Source organism: Xenopus tropicalis, chromosome 7, assembly GCF_000004195.4.
Source record: "Xenopus tropicalis strain Nigerian chromosome 7, UCB_Xtro_10.0, whole genome shotgun sequence".
In the NCBI taxonomy this organism is placed as follows: Eukaryota; Metazoa; Chordata; class Amphibia; order Anura; family Pipidae; genus Xenopus; species Xenopus tropicalis.
Genome location: NC_030683.2, coordinates 7,477,881 through 7,498,451, shown reverse-complemented (window position 1 = coordinate 7,498,451; position 20,571 = coordinate 7,477,881). Strand labels below are relative to the sequence as shown.

The 20,571-nt window shown below is 43.4% G+C and overlaps 2 protein-coding genes and 1 long non-coding RNA gene across 3 annotated transcripts; 2 read left to right on the top strand and 1 right to left on the bottom strand.

The window, feature by feature from the left end:
• The first annotated feature begins 1,312 nt into the window (after positions 1 to 1,312).
• Positions 1,313 to 3,778, top strand: LOC108644870 (protein spinster homolog 1-like). The gene is made up of 5 exons (XM_031905415.1): positions 1,313 to 1,680; positions 2,613 to 2,678; positions 2,880 to 3,022; positions 3,112 to 3,263; positions 3,361 to 3,778. Exons 1-5 carry the CDS (start codon positions 1,632 to 1,634, stop codon positions 3,443 to 3,445), a joined length of 495 nt encoding a protein of 164 aa, XP_031761275.1. The 5' UTR covers positions 1,313 to 1,631; the 3' UTR covers positions 3,446 to 3,778.
• On the top strand, positions 3,771 to 8,092 carry LOC100487792 (protein spinster homolog 1-like). Its single transcript, XM_031905744.1, has 7 exons — positions 3,771 to 3,957; positions 4,373 to 4,525; positions 4,772 to 4,961; positions 5,156 to 5,221; positions 5,459 to 5,557; positions 5,658 to 5,915; positions 8,003 to 8,092. Exons 1-7 carry the CDS (start codon positions 3,776 to 3,778, stop codon positions 8,090 to 8,092), a joined length of 1,038 nt encoding a protein of 345 aa, XP_031761604.1. The 5' UTR covers positions 3,771 to 3,775.
• Positions 8,093 to 10,341: 2,249 nt separating this feature from the next.
• Positions 10,342 to 17,374, bottom strand: LOC101733266. Its single transcript, XR_004223503.1, has 4 exons — positions 16,901 to 17,374; positions 16,656 to 16,719; positions 12,241 to 12,317; positions 10,342 to 10,916 (listed from the first exon to the last, which is right to left on the bottom strand). It is a non-coding gene; the product is annotated as an uncharacterized LOC101733266 (long non-coding RNA).
• Positions 17,375 to 20,571: the final 3,197 nt, after the last annotated feature.

The following is a 20,571-nucleotide window of genomic DNA, read 5'->3' as shown; positions in this document are numbered from 1 at the left end:
ACAACCAATTAGATTTCACCTATAGACTTCATATGTTTAAATGTAAACTGCGGCCATTCTTTAAATATTAATACTAAGGTCTCCAAACTTTGCAAAGCTAGTCACCTGGTAACTGCAGTTCAGAGTTAGGAAAAGTGGGTGGAGCCACCAACAGCCAATCAGATTTTAACTATTGATTTTCAATGGGGAAATCCAACCTGCTGCCATTCTCACAGTATTAACACCAGGGTCACTAGGGGACAGCATTTTTAGGTTTTAATAAGTGGGTGGAGCCACCAAAAGCCAATCAGACTTCACCTATTGAATTTTTTTTGTTTAAATTTAAAATTCTGCTTTTCTCACACTATTTATGTCAGGGTTCCCAAACTTTGCACAGTCAGTCACTCGCTGACTACACATTCAGGGTTAGACAAGTGGGAGGAGCCACCAACAGCAAATCCATTTCCACCCATTAGATTTCATTGGTTTATATTTAAACTGATGCCATTATTTAAATATTAATTCCAGGGTTGTTAAAGTTCCCAGAGTTCGTCACTGGGTATTTGCCGTTTCACGTTAGAAACAAAATGGGCGGAGCCAATAAACAGCCAATAACATTTCACCTATTTACTATGGTAATGGTACAATGGGGAAGTGTAAAATGCTGTCAGTCTCACAGTTGTTATGCCTGAGTCCCCAAAATTTGCAAAGTTGGTCACTGGGGGACTGCAGTTCAAAAATAGGAAAAGTGGGTTGGGCCACTAACAGCCAATCAGATTTCATCCATTGAATTTTATTGGTTTAAATTTAAAATGCTGCCATTCTCACACTATTTATGCCAGGTTAGAAGAAGTGGGCACACCCACCAATCACAATTCACCTATTGACTTTTATTGGTTTAAATTTAAACTGCTGCCGTTCTTTTAATATTAATCCTAGGGTCCCTAAACAGAGTTAGTCACTGGGTAACTGCAGTTCCAGGTTAGAAAAAGGGGGTGGAGCCACCAACCACTGTTGTCACTCGTTGACTTTTGGTGGGGAAATTTAAGTTGCTGCCATTCAGACACTATTAAAACCAGGGTCCCCAAACTTTGCACAGTGGTTTTAACTATATAACTGTGGTCCATGGTCAGAGAAAGTGGGCGGAGCCCATTCAGTGACTTCATGTTTTTCAACCCAACATGAAGTTTGTTCTCAAACTTCCCTTTCTAGTTTATAATATTATTTATAATGACTAATAACTATTAGTAATATTATTATTATTATTATTCATATTATTATCATTAATAGTAATATAATTTATATTATTGTATTTATATTTCTGACATTCCCGGTTGCTTTAGGTTCCCTATGGCAGCCAGGAATGTTGTGTTGTTGGTCAGAGCTCAGAGCCTACATTTTTATTAGTCAGATATTTGGTTTGTAACCGGCGTCTTTGTTTCCTGTCCGTTCTCCCTCGCGGAACATGAGACAGAGATGAGGGATTTTTTGCCAGAAGCCTAATTTTATTCTCTATTTGTTGCAGTTCTAAAACATTCCATCATTTTTTGGACTTTTTTATTTTTAAAAAATTTAAATCAAAACCTATTAAAACACTTGAAGAAGAGAATGGAACGAAGACGAAAATACCCCGTATCCTGAATTGGGGTGTGATGCTAATTATAACTGCAGTCATGGTGTTTGATAGATATTTTACAGAAGGTAAGGGGCAAGGCCAGCTAAACGACTTTAGTATTCTGTGTCCTGAGCATACAATTAGCAAGCAAATTCCCTTAGAAAAAGCAGATTTCTTCTCTCTCATCTGTTTATTGCCCCGACATAGTCTTGGCCACTATTTCCTATTCCTTTGCTGCTTTTCCCAAAACTCTAATTTCAGATGGGTCATTTGGACCTATCAATATCACCCATTTTTATATAACTGCCATTTGCCATGTTAGATCCAAACTTTGGGGGGTAATTCTAGCATGCAGCAAGGGCCACCGCCAATCTCTTATACAGGTATCGGACCCCTTATCCGGAAACCCGTTATCCAGAAAGCTCCGAATTACGGAAAGCCCATCTCCCATAGACTCCATTTTAATCAAATAATTCAGATTTTTAAAACTGATTTCCTTTTTCTATGTAGAAATAAAACAGTACCTTGTAATTGATCCCAACTAAGATACAAATAATCCTTATTGGACACAAAACAATCCTATGGGGTTTAATTAATGTTTTATTGATTTTTTAGTAGACTTAAGGTATTGAGATCCAAATTACGGAAAGACCCCTTATCCGGAATACCCTTGGTCCCAAGCATTCTGGATAATGGGTCCTATACCTGTATTACTTTCTTGAATCTCTCTGCTGGCATTTACCCCCACTCATTCAACTTTTCCCTCTGTTGTTGAACTGGATCATATGTGCTATAATATAGTAAAGCTATTATTAATGTGGACCCCAAACAAAGTCCTTTGCATAAAAGTACCATTTGTATGAGATGGACTTGCTGGGGGTGAGGGTACAATCAGTATATAAGCTGGGGGGGCCATTCATCTTCACAGAGTCCTTTATAGTTTTACTATTATCTCTATGTGTAAAACCGCCATGTTACTAACTTCACTTCATTGTTTGTCCTTTTATTGTATTTATAGCTGTGATGCCATTAATTGAAGAAGAATACGGCATTGATATAAAGAAGACTGCACTTGTAGATGGACGTAAGGGCACATTTCCTTGTGTTACTCAAATATCTGTGTCTTTTATTGTCTATAATGCTATGTCTTTCTCTCTGCATTAATGGAAATATAATAATATTCCATATGTTTCCTTCTGCGGCACTCTCCTCTCTTTCTACTGTTTGTTCCATCTCTGGCTCTTACTAGCTATGTCTCACAATCTCATTCTTTCTCCCCCTACAGTATTTGCTCTTGGCTTCACCATTCTGGCTATAAGTCCTGCCTTTAGATATTTTGGAGATTGGTTAAGCCAGAAGACTATAATGTGTATAGGGATGACACTTTGGACCCTGCTCACTTTTACCTTCTGTTTTGTACCCAAGCAGGTAATATTCAGCTTCCTTTCTGCTCATATTCTGTGATATTCAGATACAATATGAAACAATTAATAAGGATTATGTCCCTTTTCTTGTAGTGGTTCTGGCTCATCCTACTTCTGCGAGGATTACTGGACATAATAGCAGATTTTTTCTTAAGCTGTGCTTTACCACTGATTGGACACATGTTCTCAGCGTCCAATCGAAGACTCGCCATATTTGGATCTCAGCTGTGTAGCTTTCTTTTCAGGTAAGTACTAAGTCTTACAAGTAAGTGTATATTGTTTTCTTCTGCTTGTGCTCATTCTTTTATATTAACCCTGAACTCTTTCCATTCTCCCCTTCAGGCTAATAGCGATCTGCATAGCAGCATTAGTGGCCAACCAATTCTCCTGGCACGTGGCACGACTGGTAAGTGATATATTCAGCTGAGCGCCATAACGCTTAGAGTAAGATATCTGTTAGCATTTAGACATATAACTCGTCTGGCATCTATAAAATACTGTATTGTATATCACAGCACATAAATATAACTTTCAGAAAAAAAAGCAACTAACTGAAAACAATCTTCAACGTGGGCATTATAGTGACCAACTGGCTAGATGATTATTTTTTCTGGCATTAGGCCTTTGAAATGCACCAGGAACAATAGTCCCCTTTAGGCTGTTTCTGGTAATATAAGTGGTCCAGATTTAGAGGGAGCAGAGTATCTGCTCAGCCATTGGCCAGTTCTTGTGCTTTTACATTCAGCCAGTGTTAATCATGCAGTCGGCTAACTGTCAGTTGTCTTGGATACAGATAGCGCCGTGCCTTGGAGTCATTTGTTTGAGCCTACTACTGCTATTTATGAAGGACCCATCTGGAGGCAACACGGAAGAAGAGGATGAAGATGATGAACCTCAAGTGGAATGTTCCCTCTTTTCCTGTTTGAAGCCTCTGCTGACGTGAGTATCTCTTTATCTTTAGGCAAAAGGAGCTGACGATCTAGTCCCTCTGACATGTTTAGTTTAGCAAATACAAAAGCATTCATGTTCTGTGGGATTGCAATGATTAATGTCACAAGAAGCCAAAGTAAATAAATTGAAGCTACAGAATTTCCATGACACATTTGCGCATTGTCTATATCTGAATAAGCTGTATTATGTCTGCACTGAATGGGTGGGAATTCAGATTTATGTGACAATAAAAATGTCTTCCATTGGGGAACATTAAAGCAAATACATTGCAATAATAATCAGAAGCTCAGTTTTATGGAAACTATTTTTATATTGATATTGCAAAGTAATGTCTTTTCATTTTTTTGATGAATGAGAAATAAAAGTTATTCATGTGCCACTAATGTCACCTTTCCTCTTTCAGGTGGAGCTTTGCCCTTATTATGATAGGTTCCCTTAGTGTGGACTTTATTCACGAGGGCATGTTTGCAGTTATTCCTGATTTCTTGGACAGAACCAGGAATGAGACGGGGAAACAATGGCCCCTTTTCTTGTCTCAGAGTTACTACAGTGACTTGTAAGTTTCATTTCATACTCTCTTTGGATTTATCAAAACTTCTGTATATTATTAATTATAATACTACTAATATGTGTTAATAAATCTCCAACATATTTGTAACTTGTATTTATATTATATTATGCTATTGGTAACCTAGCAATGGTTTTCCTGGCAGTAGAACATACACAAGGAATGTAGATATAATATGGTGCAACACAGAAGTCGGCAGTTTGTACTCAACACCCTTGTCTTTCTTTCCCCTAGTATGGTCTACTCAGCAATCAAATGTGCAGCGGATGTACTCGGCATGCTGTTAGGGATGGAAATCAGCAAGCTATTGAGCAAAGAGCCTCACAGTGCAGGTCCATGGGTCTGCGCCGTAGGACTCTTTGCCTTTACACCCATCTTTTCTTTATTTTTGTTTTTCATCAAAGATGGCATTGTCCTTCCATGTGTGAGTATTATCGGTTTAATCTAACATGGGTTTATGTTTATTTCCTTGCACTGTGTATGTAGCTGTGGCTTTAGGACAAGGGTACAGGGCTAGCAGTAGGTGGGTAACAATACCTAATGGCAGATTTAGGGCATTTTTGGAGGGAATGACTTGTTTGCTTTCTATATCTGATTTTCCCTTCTCTCGCCCTTCAGGTATTCCTCTTTATCAGTGGAGTTTTCCTGAGCTTAAACCAGGCCCTATCAGAGGATATGATGCTGGTAAGGAACTTTTCATGCACTTTTGTCTGTTTCTCTATAGCATGATCCATAGCTGGCTAGGGCAATATCATCCTCGATTTGTTCTGCTAATGATAATGTAATGCCATCACTGGCAGTCATCTATCAGGCTCCTTTGGTCCCTCAGTGACTAAGTAATGCAATTCCTGTAATATCTGCCTTTGTGCTGTTCCTTGTGAAGCAATCCCAACCCTCACTGACTCTTTTCTCTCCCCCCAGTCTGTAATACGGCCAAAATTCTACACAATCGCTGGACAGCTACAGGCCTTCCTGACGCGGTTGATTGCAGGCGTAGGTGCTCCATTTATTATTGAATATGTAAGTACAATCTGTTCTGATTTATTTTAGAAATTTTAAATGTGTCAGAACTCTATAAATAAAGAATAGTTATAATTACTCTATCTTTTCTATCTGACAGATATCTGTTAAGATCCAGGAGTCGAATTCTGAGAAGACTTCCTTTGAATGCATGCAATTTGCCCTAATGTTTTTAACAGTAGTGGCAGTGATTGGAGGAACCTGCTTCCTTTATTTAAATTTGAGCTTCAGAAAGGATCGGGAAGCAGCGGACAAGAACGCTACCCCAAGACAATCTGATGTGGAGAAAAGCTTGTTCAAGGTACAAAGGGGTATAGAGAGATACAGGGGACAGAGGATAGAGGGGGAGGAGCTGGAAGTGGGAGAGGGAGGGAGGAAGGGGTTGGGGAGCTGGGAGAAAAGCTCCCCCCAGCTCCCCCTCCCCCAACTCTCACCTCCCTCACCCCCCCAGCAACACTCTGAGACAAAAGCTGGTGCACCTTAAAGACCCTACACCAAAGCACATGTATGTATGTATGTATGTATGTATAACTTTATTTATAAAGCGCCACAAGGGTACGCAGCGCTGTACAGTCTTACAGAATACAAAATTACACACAGGGAGGATAAGTGATATAATAAATAAATACAATAAATACACATATGTATATATATATATATAAGTGCCATGTAGTATGAGACACAGTAGGAAGGAGGTCCCTGCCCCGTAGAGCTTACAATCTAAGTGGTTGGGTAACATACAGGCACAAACTGGAAGGTAAGAGTGCATCAGGTATGGGCATTTGAACTTAAGCGCAGGACTGGGCAAAATAATGTCTTATTGCTCCAGAAGGTAACAGCTGAGTTTTTTCTTAAAGAGAGTTAGTGAGTGTTCCCTACGGAGGGATTCAGCGATAGAGTTCCAGAGGTAAGGAGCAGCGAGATAGAAAGGGTTAAGACGAGAGAGCGCAGTGGGTGTGGGTGGTGTAAAGAGACGGAGGCTCTGAGAGGAGCGGAGGAGACGACCAGGAACATGTAGGGAGACCAGTGAGGGAATGTAGTGAGGAGCAGAGGAGTGAAGGGCTTTGAATGTCAGCAGAAGGATTTTGTAAGCTATCCTTTGCTTGACAGGCAGCCATGCTAGTGAGCTTAATTGAGGCTGAGCAGGATCCCTCTTAGGAGAGTGCAGGAGGATCCTGGCAGCAGAGTTTAAGATGGATTGCAGGGGAGAGAGGTGGGAGTCTGGGAGGCCGGTTAGTAGGAGATTGCAGTAGTCTAAGCAGGAAAGGATAAGGGCATAAATTAGTGTTTTAGCTGTTGCTTGTGAAAGAAAGGGGCGTATCTTGGCAATATTGCGGAGGAAAAAGCGGCAGGTTTTGGCAGTGTTATTAATATGGTTAGAGAAGGAGAGGGACTGGTCAAAGATAACCCCAAGGCAGAGTGCAGAATTTACAGGGTTGATGGTCATGCCATCAATAGTAATGGTGAAAGGAGGAGGAGGGCCAGGTTTGGGCGGGAAGACCATGAGCTCTGTTTTAGCTCATGAAAAGTAATGTGGTCTATGCTGACCAGTGTAGTGAAGAGTGCTCTGACTTGGCACAACGTAAGGGGGGTAACTCCTCAGGACAAGACTCAGCAGTCTATCTACACCTCAAAGAAGAAAGAAGAGAGAAGAAAGAAGAAGGACACTTTTTTGAGGACAGTAACGTGCATATTTTGGACCAAAAGGACAGATAGTTTGAAAGAGGCCATTTATGCCAGCCTGGAAAAACCATCCGTGAACAGAGGAGGGGGCCTGCGACACCGCTTGTCATCAACACACAATGCCGCTTTGACATCCTTACCCCGGCGGTTTTACAACAGTTCACACTTCGTCATGTACTTTGAAGGATTAACCAATGCATCATTGAGAATCATGGTACCGTTGTGACTGGATCATGCCTTCTTACACCTGTCAGTTCCAGCCAACACCTAACTGAATAAGTTCAATGGAACTGTTGTGATTGGATGTTCGTGTCTGTACTACCCTCAAGGGTTTAAATACCAGGGAATTCCCTACCAGTCATTTGAACTGAAGAAGCCACTCGGATGAGTGGTGAAACGTTTTCAAGAAAAACTCAGAAAAGTCCAGTTGTTTTAGACTTAATTCTACTAGAAACTGTATATCATGGCCTGGATGAGAATCTTAATAGACATAATCATTATTCTGTTATAATTACATGTCAACTTCCATATGTAATAAGCAACTTTGATGATTGTTATGAAAAAGTTTTTTAAAAATAAAAAAAATAAATAAATATATATACTGTACCTGGTGTGACATTAGCCTTAGGCCAATATGGACCAACGGCTAGTAACATTTATTGTACCTAATCCCTTATATCAGAATATAAATATATATATTTATATTATTCATCAGTCCCAATTTGTCCCGCTGCCCTCTTTGCCAACTTAATTATATTGCAGTATGAGAAGGAAAATATTGTTAGCAAGGCTTCTGATAATATATCTTATACCTTCAGTGCACAGACTGCTATTTGGAAGGGTTTGTATTGAGTTTCCCGACCTTTTAAAATTTTAAAATGCAGATGGGGGTGAGCGAAGCTTATTTGGGAAACCCATGGATCATAATATCAACATGCTGCCGGTGCCCAGCCACTATCAGAGGTATCGCCTACTCCCAATGTTTCAGCCCATGTATTAACAGTGACCAGATAAAACACCAGTACAATGGAGGAAAACATTTATGAGATTTTACAATAGGGGACAGGCCAATCAGCTTACAGCATAATGAAAACTGACGTGCTGTAGCTGCCTGAACGGTATCTGTAGGCCCATGCTCATAGGGACAGATTGTCCATCTCCCCCACACAGGCAAACTGTGTAACATCCAACACAAACTTACATGCACCGCCACATACGTGGTGTATACTGTGCCATGCCCATGTGGCCTGTAATATGTGGGCAAGACTATTACTCCTTGAATGAAAGGATTGGGAGCCACAGATCTGCCCTTAAAGTGCTGATAAAATCTGCCAACGGACTGCATCAGCAGATTATTGGTCTGTGTATGGGGCTCCACATACATGAGCAGATGTGGATTAGGAAGGTTTAAAGATCCTATCGGGGCAAAGAGTGCATTGCCTTGTTCATCCAGTCCATGGCGCAATGGCCGCATCCCATCAACGTGATCCAATCAGATGAATCTCATATCTAAGGTGAATGATTCTCTTGTTTGGAAAGTGGGCCAAAATAGGGCAAGAAACGTTAGAATACCGGCTATGGTTTACTCGCATTTCACCGTATGGCGAAAGAATTCCAATTTTCCCAAAATTAAGCAATCGTGGCCTTGTCCCTCAACATCAAAACAGGAGAAAAACCCACAAAGGTCACTGTAATAATAATTTAGAAACTATTTACTTTATTTAAGCAACATCTCTATTGCCTTACGCGTTTTGTGCTCCAAGACCATAAGGCAATAGAGAAGTTGCTTAAATCAAGTAAATGAACCCGGACCGCGTTCTACTTTTGGCGAGTTGATGTTTGAGCTGGACATGGTGATATTTATTATATATAATAGTGACCTTGCCTTACATGAACCGGAAGCCTGCAGGTTATACCATCTGGGCAGTGTCCCCACGTGGACTTAACGAAAATCTTGGACTTAGGTCTGATATTGAACCGCCTTTTAGCTTTATCCGCTGTTTAATATTCCTCTGTTATCTATCTATGAATATATGTTTTATTACTATTGTCCAATACCTGTGTGCGTGTGTCTTATTGACCATGTCCGAATTATCTAAATATACAGCATTTGTAAACAATGACATTAGCCGGATGTAGATTGGATACCAGTGCGTCTTGCTTAATGACAAAGAAAAATGTACTATTTTGTGTGTGAGCTGCTGTCACGATCGGTAACCCAAAACCCAGAACAATAGCCAAGGGCCCGGTCACGGCTCACGCTTCTGCCTATAACAGCCACCTTTGGCTTCGGGTGGAGCCCTCCGCTACTCGGGTGCCGCCAGGTCTTACAGTGAGAGGACCAAGGCAAAGGTTCTGGGCAAGCAAGGGTACCAGATCGTTAGAGAAGGACTGGGGGAGCTTACTGGGTCGGTGTCAGGCAGGCCGGGTCAGAACCGGAACAGGAGCGCAGTACAGAATCAGGATCCAGAAGTCACACAGGCAAGGGGTCAGTCCAGGCGGAGTTCACTCGGAGTCAGGATACAGGCAGGGCTCAGACCCAAATACACAACTAACCCTGCCTACATGTATATACACGGGTTACACAGCAGGGAACCAGGATCTGTCAGCTCATATAGAGCAGTGGTAATGATACTGCCCAGCAGCCTGCAGGTCTCCGGTTCAATTCCAGGCAGGATGTTACACAGCCGATATATAGCATATAAGTAAAACACTACAGTTATTGTTTATCTGCAAAAATTACAAATTCCCCCCTAACCCAAATGTGGAAAAAAATGGAGGGGCTTCTCCAAAAAGGTCATCAATTCAGTTGCTGTATTACACTGCCTGTTACAGATGTGCCCTACGGAATTTCCCATGGGATAAATAGTATATGGTGCGCAATGGTATAATAATGGCAAAATTGGCTGCACTATAGATCTGCCATTTGTTATTGGCACAAACCCATAACGGGCAGCTTATCTGCTCATGTGGTTGAGGGGTGGAGGAGAAGTTGAGGGGCAGAGGGGAAGTTTTATGACTTTTCCAAAAATCACCTCAAAACTTCCCTTATGCAGCATCTTATCTCCTACAGGCCGTTAGGCAGCCATATAAACCCCCTAAATATGAACCCCAGAGGCTACTGAACAGTTCCATGCCCACTGTACATAGGTTTATCAAGGAAGTGCTAAAGTGAAAGCGGCTTCATATAGGCAAAAGGAATGTTCAGTACAAGCCCCATTCATTGGCTCATGTTGAACAGGGCTGCAGTCTGTCTATCTCTCCCACCCACACAGGGGAGAACCAGGGGGAAAAGAAGCCTATGGGCAGGGCCGGAACTAGGGGAAGGCAGAAGGGGCACGTGCCTAGGGGGCAACACTTGGGGGGCACAACACAAACCCTTTCTGCCTAGTTACCCCTAGTTCTGGCCCTTCTCCAGAGTCTCCAGAGAAAACTTCTGCTCCCTACCAGGGAAAGGCGGGGGCAGGGCAAGACAGATTTCTGGAACTCCCCCGAACTCTCGTGCTTTCCCCATTATCACTGACCGAGTCGCCTCTCCCCGAGTCCCGGGGGGAATTCTTCCTCAGGCGGCGCTTTGCTTTGGAGTGAAGTCTGGCTTCAGTAATAGAAGATTCTGCCACATTTCCATTTTCTTCATATTTGTTTTGCTCTGCTCCACTTAGTTCAGAATCAGACTCTATTAAAAAAATAAAAGGGTTTTATACGGTTATACAATAACTATTATTTTAGTGCCCTAAGCCAGCAAACAGTGGAGTTCATAGTGTTTCCCTTGTGTAGCCAGTATGAATGGGCCAGACTCATTGTCATGAATGTGCACTGCAAGCAAAGCCTATTGTATATATGCCTCCCAAAACTAACAGCATACACCAACTAGCGCTATTCAGCTTAAGGTACACACATCCATCAGTATGCCTGCCCACTGACCTTATATCCAACAATATACATAGCCGGCATACCTACCCGTGCAACCAGAGCCATCAGTATGTGTAGTATATATGCCCAGTGCACCCACAGCCAACAATATGTGTAGTATATATGCCCAGTGCACCCACAGCCAACAATATGTGTAGTATATATGCCCAGTGCACCCAGAGCCATCAGTATGTGTAGTATATATGCCCAGTGCACCCACAGCCAACAATATGTGTAGTATATATGCCCAGTGCACCCACAGCCAACAATATGTGTAGTATATATGCCCAGTGCACCCACAGCCAACAATATGTGTAGTATATATGCCCAGTGCACCCACAGCCAACAATATGTGTAGTATATATGCCCAGTGCACCCAGAGCCATCAGTATGTGTAGTATGTATGCCCAGTGCACCCACAGCCAACAATATGTGTAGTATATATGCCCAGTGCACCCACAGCCAACAATATGTGTAGTATATATGCCCAGTGCACCCAGAGCCAACAGTATGTGTAGTATATATGCCCAGTGCACCCAGAGCCAACAGTATGTGTAGTATATATGCCCAGTGCACCCAGAGCCAACAGTATGTGTAGTATATATGCCCAGGGTACCCAGTGCCATCAATATGCCCATTTACCTTATCCAGATGCAGTAGTATGCATGGTAAATGCACCCCCATCCAACAATATGAATGGCTGAGCTGCCAGTGTACCCAGGACCAGTGGAACCCATGCTAGTGCAGCCTGCCTCACCAGTATTCAGACCAGTGTAACCAATTCTATCAGGACACATTCTTGGTGTACCCAGATCTATTTCCAAGTTTAGCCACAGCAAACGTTATTCAAAGCCTGTCTGTAAACAAAGCAGCTTAAACAGAAAATAAAATATAGGGGCCCTTTAGGGGGGTGCTCACCTAACAGCTATAATGTCACAATGGTGTAGGAAGCCAATGCAACCATGAATAAATGAGTTCTGATCAGCCAGCCACAAAGAATCTGGTTGCAATGGTTAGGCCTCCAGAATAAACATAACACTGAACTTGCCCTTTAACGGGCTAATTGTATAAATACTTACCTACATTACCTACATTAGCATTTCTGTCACTTGGTGTCTCTATTCCCATTGTGTTTGATACACCCGTGGGATATAAATGTGTTCTCCTTGAGATTCAGCCGAGAGAGAAGGGAAGAAGAGAAGAAATGTTACAATGAGGTGAAAGGTTCCATAATTTATACAAAGAAGGATTCTTACACGTACAGGAATACTGTAAAGCATTTAGCCAGTGAGAACCTCCCCAGCCCTGTAGGCAACAATGAATAATATGATGCTGGTTGCATTTTAGGCTAAAAATGAACATTATCTTTAAAAATGGCCCCTTAATTGGAGCTCCCGATAGATCCTCTCAGGCCCCTGTCTGTGTTTCAAATGAGGGGTGGGCGTGTCCTAACGGCTCCTGCCAGAATCACAGCACTGAAGTCACACAGACAGACTTCAGTTCCCTATCAGGTCAGTCTAGCAGCGGATTGGTTCCTGCCCTACAGTGCCGCCGGCCCTCAGCAAAACTGAATTGTAAGAGTTCAGCGCTAACAGTTCCCTGCCCTGGTACAACTGGATTTTGACCAGTGTAACTTGGCCCTTGGGAGTTTCATTAAAGCTGCAAGACCCCAAAAAAAAAACCAGACTCCCAAAGCAACAAATATTAAAGGGGAGGTTCACCTTTAAGTAAACTTTTATTATATTATAATGGCCAATTCCAAGTAACTTTTCAATTGGTCTTCATTATTTATTTGTTATAGTTTTTTAATTATTTGTCAACTTCTTCTTCCAAGTCTTTGCAATTTTCAAATGGGGGTCACTGACCCCGGCAGCCAAAAACTATTGCTCTGTGAGGCCCCAGTTTTATTGTTATTGTTACTTGTTGTAACTTTCTTTGCTATCAGCCCCTCCCCTATTCATATATCAGCCTCTCTTCCAAACCACTTCCTGGCTGCTAAGGTAACTTGGGCCCTAGCAACCAAATAGCTGCTGAACTGAAAATGACAAAAAAACCCTACAAATAATAAAAAATAAAGACCAATTGCAAATTGTCTCAGAATGTCACTCTCTACATCACACTAAAAGTTAACTCAAAGGTGGGCATCCCCTTTAAGCTGTTGCTGGACACGGGGGCACCCCATGGGTTCCCAGTTTATCTTTTTAAGAAGATCCATCATTTTGAACGTAACGTTCATGTATCATAACTTACACTTCTGTAAACAGGCAAAGTGCAAAGGAACAATCAGGTATTTGTTGTTTTATTTTTGCTGCTGTGACAAACACAAAGGCAACATAACATGGCGGCAATCACACAATGCAGTGCTCTCTTAAGGTCCCCATACACCATGAGATCCCACCTACGGGTGGGCGATATCGGGAGAATCCAAGGTCATTCGATTGTTTGGCCCAATTATAATGACGGGCATAGGTAAAGTCAGTCCGGGGGCCGCACCAACGAGCCGATGGGGTCGGAAGTGCCCATACACAAGCCGATTAGCTGCCGAATCACTCCAAGGGACCCATATCGGAGGCTACTATCGGCCCGTGTATGGGGACCTTTAGATATCCCTTTCCCTGCCGCTCACTACATCAAACCATCAACACTACATTACTTTAGCCCATGCTAGAGCGGCTACACACCGGCGCCAACGTATCCCAAGCATCTGTACAATGAGTGATGCACAACAGGGACACGGCTGAACTATTTCACACACAATATAAAAGGGAGGGAGGAACATGCAGTGTATCACATACGGAAATACTACATAAAGCTTATATTTCTAAGCCAGGCAGCTCTATAAACTGATGGGTTTGTAACATACATGGCTTCCCATGACAATATTCCCTTTAAACACGAGCCAGTGATCTGGAAGGTGCTACTGACACAGCACGTTTGCAGCAGGAAATTAATGTTAAGTTCATAAAACACATCTCTCAATCTATGAGCAAAATTGAATAAAACATGGGAAAAAGAAAGATGAAACCACCGGTGCAATTTGTATGAATGTTTATAACAATATAACAATGTTGTGCCTATTAAAGGCTTGAAACTGCCCATTCCCCCTGCCCCCCACATACATACCCACTGCCCCCCCTTCCCATGTCTCTTCCCCCCTCACCCAACAAAAGCCCCCTACTGTCACCCTCATACAGAGGATGGGGGAATGGGCCCCTAGGGCGAGGGTTGCCGCCTGGAGAGTAATTACTGGCTTGACCAGTAAAAGCAATGCTTTACCCCAATGGGATTAATAGAAAAATTAGATTAACTTATAGGAAGGCCGGTATTTATTTTTTCAAGAAAAGATGGCGGCCCTACCTAGGCCCACTCTCACAGCAATTCTATACAGAGTGCTAATGGTATAGGAGGAGGCAATGGCACTCCGGTAGCCCAGTTGCACCCTAAGGAGACACAGCACCCTAGCCCCATGACTTGTAGAAGAAAACACGCCCCCCCCAACAACACCAAGTCAGGATTGGTCCTTAATGTCCCCCAACATGCAGGAGACATGGTCAGGACCCCCAAATCCACTGCCACATAGAAATATGGCACATCCCCTCCCCCACCCATGCACAGGGTAGGACACTCCCCCTCCTTATCCAATGGAGAAAGGACACTCTGCCCCCCCATACACCCCCAACAGCAGGACACTCGCCCTAACCCCCACATGTAGGACACACCCCTAACTACATGCCACACCCCTTACCCCGCCCAACATAAGACAGGACCCTCCCTCCAATTAGAATGGGCACTCCCCCATACCCCTATAGGTGGGACAGGCCACACCCCCTCCAGAAGAAAAACCTCTCCCCCGCCCTCATACAGCATACAAACCACAACTCCGCCACCGAGAGGACAGGGGCAATTCACCGAGTAACCAGCCCTCCCGCCCCCCCAACACTATACTGAACCCTTCCTCCCCGCATACAGGGGGCAGGACACACACCCCCAGTACCCAAACTTTTAAAAGTGAAGATTCGTTTCTCTTGCGCTTTATAATTACACGTTAATAACAATGTCCTGCTCCTACACACACAGGCCCCCACCACACAAACACCCCTTTTCCCACAAGCAGCAAATATGGCACTAAACTCTACATGGCGCACACACGGGAGCCACCGACCCTCCCCAGAGACATCACCTGACATTACCCCCCCAGCCCAATAAATAGTGACTGTCTGTGGCACCTTACAGCCCCCCTGGCATTCCCAGTACCCAGAGGCACAAACAGCCCCCCCCCAGCCCAATAAATAGTGACTGTCTGTGGTACCTTACAGCCCCCCTGGCATTCCCAGTACCCAGAGGCACAAACAGCCCCCCCCAGCCCAATAAATAGTGACTGTCTGTGGCACCTTACAGCCCCCCTGGCATTCCCAGTACCCAGAGGCACAAACAGCCCCCCACCAGCCCAATAAATAGTGACTGTCTGTGGCACCTTACAGCCCCCCTGGCATTCCCAGTACCCAGAGGCACAAACAGCCCCCCCCCAGCCCAATAAATAGTGACTGTCTGTGGCACCTTACAGCCCCCCTGGCATTCCCAGTACCCAGAGGCACAAACAGCCCCCCCCAGCCCAATAAATAGTGACTGTCTGTGGCACCTTACAGCCCCCCTGGCATTCCCAGTACCCAGAGGCACAAACAGCCCCCCCCCAGCCCAATAAATAGTGACTATCTGTGGCACATTACAGCCCCCCCGGCATTCCCAGTACCCAGAGGCACAAACAGCCCCCCAGCCCAATAAATAGTGACTGTCTGTGGCACCTTACAGCCCCCCTGGCATTCCCAGTACCCAGAGGCACAAACAGCCCCCCCCAGCCCAATAAATAGTGACTGTCTGTGGCACCTTACAGCCCCCCTGGCATTCCCAGTACCCAGAGGCACAAACAGCCCCCCCAGCCCAATAAATAGTGACTGTCTGTGGCACCTTACAGCCCCCCTGGCATTCCCAGTACCCAGAGGCACAAACAGCCCCCCCCAGCCCAATAAATAGTGACTGTCTGTGGCACTTTAAAGCACCCCAGATTTTATTAAAGGGACACTGCCATGATATTTATGGGGCACTTTTTATTTCTAAATGACACTGTTACACAGCAAATAATTCCCTCTGCCATTTAACCTTTTATTCTTGAACCAACAAATGTATTTGTAGCTGTAATATTGGTGTTCTGCTGATCGGCTGCTGGGGGTAAGGGGGGGATATCACTCCAACTTGCAGCGCAGCAGTAAAGTGTGACTGAAGTTTATCAGAGCACAGGTCACATGGCTGTGGCACCCTGGGAAATGAAGAATATGGCTAGCCCCATGGGAAAAACAGATTACAATGCAGAATTCTGCTGGGGAAGCTCTATTAACTGATGTTAATAAACATGTTTTCCCATGACAGTATTCCTTTAAACTCTGTATATTTCTGAACAGCCCATTGCAAATCCAAATGAGACCATCAATGTTGCCCAGTTACTTACCTTGATTTGGGATAAGTGCCAATGTGTGTTTGCCATTTTCTACTATACCTCCCTTTGCCATTACCTGTGAATAGAGAACACCTTCATTTTACATTATCCCCAACCTTCAGACTAGACCCTAAATAGGTGTCCTTTTAAAAAATATTTAGTGGGTCTAATATTGTATATTAATGTATATTTGTTTCTAAAAGAACAAACATCAGTCCACAGTAAACCAAGGGACTACAGAGGGAATGAGAACCCACCAGGTAGTGAAACACTGCGTTTCTTGCCTCGCCAACACCCTCAGGAGTCGGAATGTAATGCACATTGACTTTCTCTACTATTTGACACTCCAAAGTCCTGTGGATAGGCTGGATTTTCAGAAAGCTTTTGCTCCGGGAGTAGAAATGGTTAACGGTGCGTGTAACCTCTTCATACGATGCAGTCAGCCACCTGTGCCCAGAGCAGTAGTCTCCAGTCTTGTAGCTGGGTTAGGACACAAACAGAGCAGAGGATAATTTCTTCTTGTGCTTTATAGAGAAGAACCACAGAAGAACCATAATCCCTCATTGGAGCATCACCTTGATCCTGACAGATGACAGTTGGAAAGAGCTGGTATCAATGGAGAACTCTGCTGTTCCATCCTGCCCAGTTGTATAGGTGAAATTGGTTCCATCATTCCCCACATAAACCCCCACGGTCTCATTGCTCATTGGGTTCCCAGCTACATCCTCCAAGAACACCTGTAGGAAGTTTGTCTTTACGTAAAGTCAGATTTAAAGCCATGTAAGAAAGACATTACCAATGAAAACGTTGAATCTCTTTGGGTAGAAATTTCAGTAGGGCTGAAGGTCACAAAGAAAATGATCATTGGTGTATGCTATAAACCCCCCGTATAGATGAGGGGGATGAGGCCCAGCTACTTTTGCAAATGGAGGAGGCTTCAAAATTGGGTCAAGTTGTTATTATGGGGGACTTTAATTATCCGGACATTGACTGGAGTAATGGGGGGGCTGAGTCAGAAAAAGGTAGTAGGTTTGTAAATATGCTAAATAACAACTTTTTATTTCAGGCGGTTCAAGAACCTACTCGGAATGACTCTATTTTGGACCTGGTGATTTCTAATAATAATGAACTCATCTCTAACATTTGTGTGGGTGAGCATTTGGGGAACAGTGATCCCAACATGGTCTCCTTTGAGATAATGCTGCAGAGACAGCGCTATAAGGGAGTAACTAAAACGCTCAATTTTAGCCGTGCAGACTTTGCCAGTATAAGGGCATCTCTGCAATGTGTCAACTGGGAAAGGCTTTTCATGGGGTTAGGCACAGAAGGAAAATGGAACATCTTTAAAACATTGCTTTGCAGGTATGCACAACAGTATATCCCCCTTGTAAGCAAGGAGAGGCATCGCAAAGCAAAACCTTTATGGCTGAATAAAAGAGTTAGGGTCGAGGTTGGTAATAAAAAACGTGCTTTTAGGGCATTCAAGTTAGCTGGGACAGCGGGGGCTTTCATCAGGTACAAGGAAGCAAATAAAGCAGCAAAAAAGCTATCAGGCAAGCTAAAATAGAGATGGAAAGGGATATTGCAGCTAGGAGTAAAAAGAATCCGAAATTATTTTTTAATTATGTGAATAGTAAAAAAATGAAGCAAGAAGGGGTGGGAACTTTATTATCACGGGGAGGTACGTTGGTTGATGAAAACAGGGAAAAAGCTGAAATTTTGAACTCTTATTTTTCATCTGTCTATACATCTGAGGAGCCAGATAATGAAGGCTTCCCTTGTAATATGCCCAGTTCTAGTAATTTAGCTACTGGCGCATGGGTCACTCGGGAGGAAATTCAAAAGAGACTTGAACATGTAAAGGTAAACAAAGGTCCAGGGCCGGATGGGATTCATCCCAGGGAATTAAATGAGCTGAGCGCTGTGATTGCCAAACCTCTTCACTTAATTTTTCAGGATTCGTTGAGGTTTGGCATGGTGCCAAGAGACTGGCGGATTGCTAATGTGGTGCCGTTATTTAAAAAGGGATCTCGTTCTCAGCCTGAAAACTATAGGCCTGTTAGTCTGACATCAGTAGTAGGAAAACTTTTGGAAGGGGTAATAAGGGATAGGATAGTTGAATACATTGCAGTTCACAATACTATTAGTTTGTGCCAGCATGGTTTTATGCGTAACAGATCTTGCCAGACTAATTTAGTCGCCTTTTATGAGGAGGTGAGCAGGAACCTCGATGCTGGAATGGCAGTTGATGTCATCTACTTGGACTTTGCTAAAGCGTTTGATACAGTACCTCACAGAAGGTTAATGATCAAATTGAGGAATATTGGCCTAGAAAATAATATTTGTAATTGGATAGAGAACTGGCTGAAGGATAGAGTACAAAGAGTGGGGTAAATGGAACATTTTCTAATTGGACCAGTGTGGTTATTGGGTACCGCAGGGGTCAGTCCTTGGGCCTTTGCTGTTTAACTTGTTTATTAATGACCTGGAGGTGGGCATAGAGAGTACTGTTTCTATTTTTGCTGATGACACAAAATTCTGCAAAACTATAAGTTCCATGCAGGATGCTGCTGCTTTGCAGATTGATTTGACAAAATTAGATAACTGGGCAGCAAACTGGGAAATGAGGTTCAATGTTGATAAGTGCAAAGTTATGCACTTTGGTAGGAATAATATAAACGCAAACTATCTACTGAATGGGAGTGAGTTGGGGGTTTCCTTAATGGAGAAGGATCTAGGGGTTTTTGTTGATAACAAGTTGTCTAATTCCAGGCAGTGTCATTCTGTGGCTACTAAAGCAAATAAAGTGCTGTCTTGTATAAAAAAGGGCATTGACTCAAGGGATGAGAACATAATTTTGCCCCTTTATAGGCCCCTGGTAAGGCCTCACCGTGAGTATGGGGGGCAGTTTTGGGCTCCAGTCCTTAAGAAGGATATTAATGAGCTGGAGAGAGTGCAGAGACTGCAACTAAACTGGTAAAGGGGATGGAAGATTTAAACTATGAGGTGAGACTGTCAGGGTTGAGGTTGTTTTCTCTGGAAAAGAGGCGCTTGCGAGGGGACATGATTACTCTGTACAAGTACATTAGAGGGGATTATAGGCAGTTGGGGGATGTTCTTTTTTCCCATAAAAACAATCAGCGCAATCAGCCTCTGGGGTCACCCCTTTAGATTAGAGGAACGGAGCTTCCATTTGAAGCAGTGTAGGGGGTTCCTCACGGTGAGGGCAGTGGGGTTGGGGAATGCCCTTCTAAGTGATGGGGTAATGGCAGACTCTGTTAATGCCTATAAGAGGGGCCTGGATGAGTTCTTAAACAATCAGAATATCCAAGGCTATTGTGATACTAATATCTACAGTTAGTACTAGTGGTTGTATTTATAGTTTATGTATGTGAGTGTATAGATTGGTAGGTGTGGGTGCTGGGTTTACTTGGATGGGTTGAACTTGATGGACACTGGTCTTTTTTCAACCCTATGTAACTATGTAACTAACTATGTAAAATTGGACAGTTGAAGACTGGAAAAATGTTGCCTGGTCTGATGAGTCTCGATTTCTGTTGAGACATTCAAATGGAATTTGGCGTAAACAGAATGAGAACATGGATCAATCATGCCTTGTTACCACTGTGCAGGCTGGTGGTGGTGTAATGGTGTGGGGGATGTTTTCTTGGCACACTTTAGGCCCCTTAGTGCCAATTGGGCATCGTTTAAATGCCACGGCCTACCTGAGCATTGTTTCTGACCATGTCCATCCCTTTATGACCACCATGTGCCCATCCTCTGATGGCTACTTCCAGCAGGATAATGCACCATGTCACAAAGCTCCAATCATTTTAAATTGATTTCTTGAACATGACAATGAGTTCACTGTACTAAAATGGCCCACAGTCACCAGATCTCAACCCAATAGAGCATCTTTGGGATGTGG

Excerpts from the sequence above, each read along its gene's own strand:
- LOC108644870 (XM_031905415.1), top strand. The coding sequence starts at position 1,632 with ATGCTAATTATAACTGCAGTCATGGTGTTTGATAGATATTTTACAGAA. Across the intron at positions 1,681-2,612 it reads TGATAGATATTTTACAGAAG|CTGTGATGCCATTAATTGAA; the intron begins GTAAGGGGCAAG and ends TTGTATTTATAG. Across the intron at positions 3,023-3,111 it reads TCTGTTTTGTACCCAAGCAG|TGGTTCTGGCTCATCCTACT; the intron begins GTAATATTCAGC and ends CTTTTCTTGTAG.
- LOC100487792 (XM_031905744.1), top strand. The coding sequence starts at position 3,776 with ATGCAGTCGGCTAACTGTCAGTTGTCTTGGATACAGATAGCGCCGTGC. Across the intron at positions 4,962-5,155 it reads ATGGCATTGTCCTTCCATGT|GTATTCCTCTTTATCAGTGG; the intron begins GTGAGTATTATC and ends CTCGCCCTTCAG. Across the intron at positions 5,558-5,657 it reads CTCCATTTATTATTGAATAT|ATATCTGTTAAGATCCAGGA; the intron begins GTAAGTACAATC and ends TCTATCTGACAG.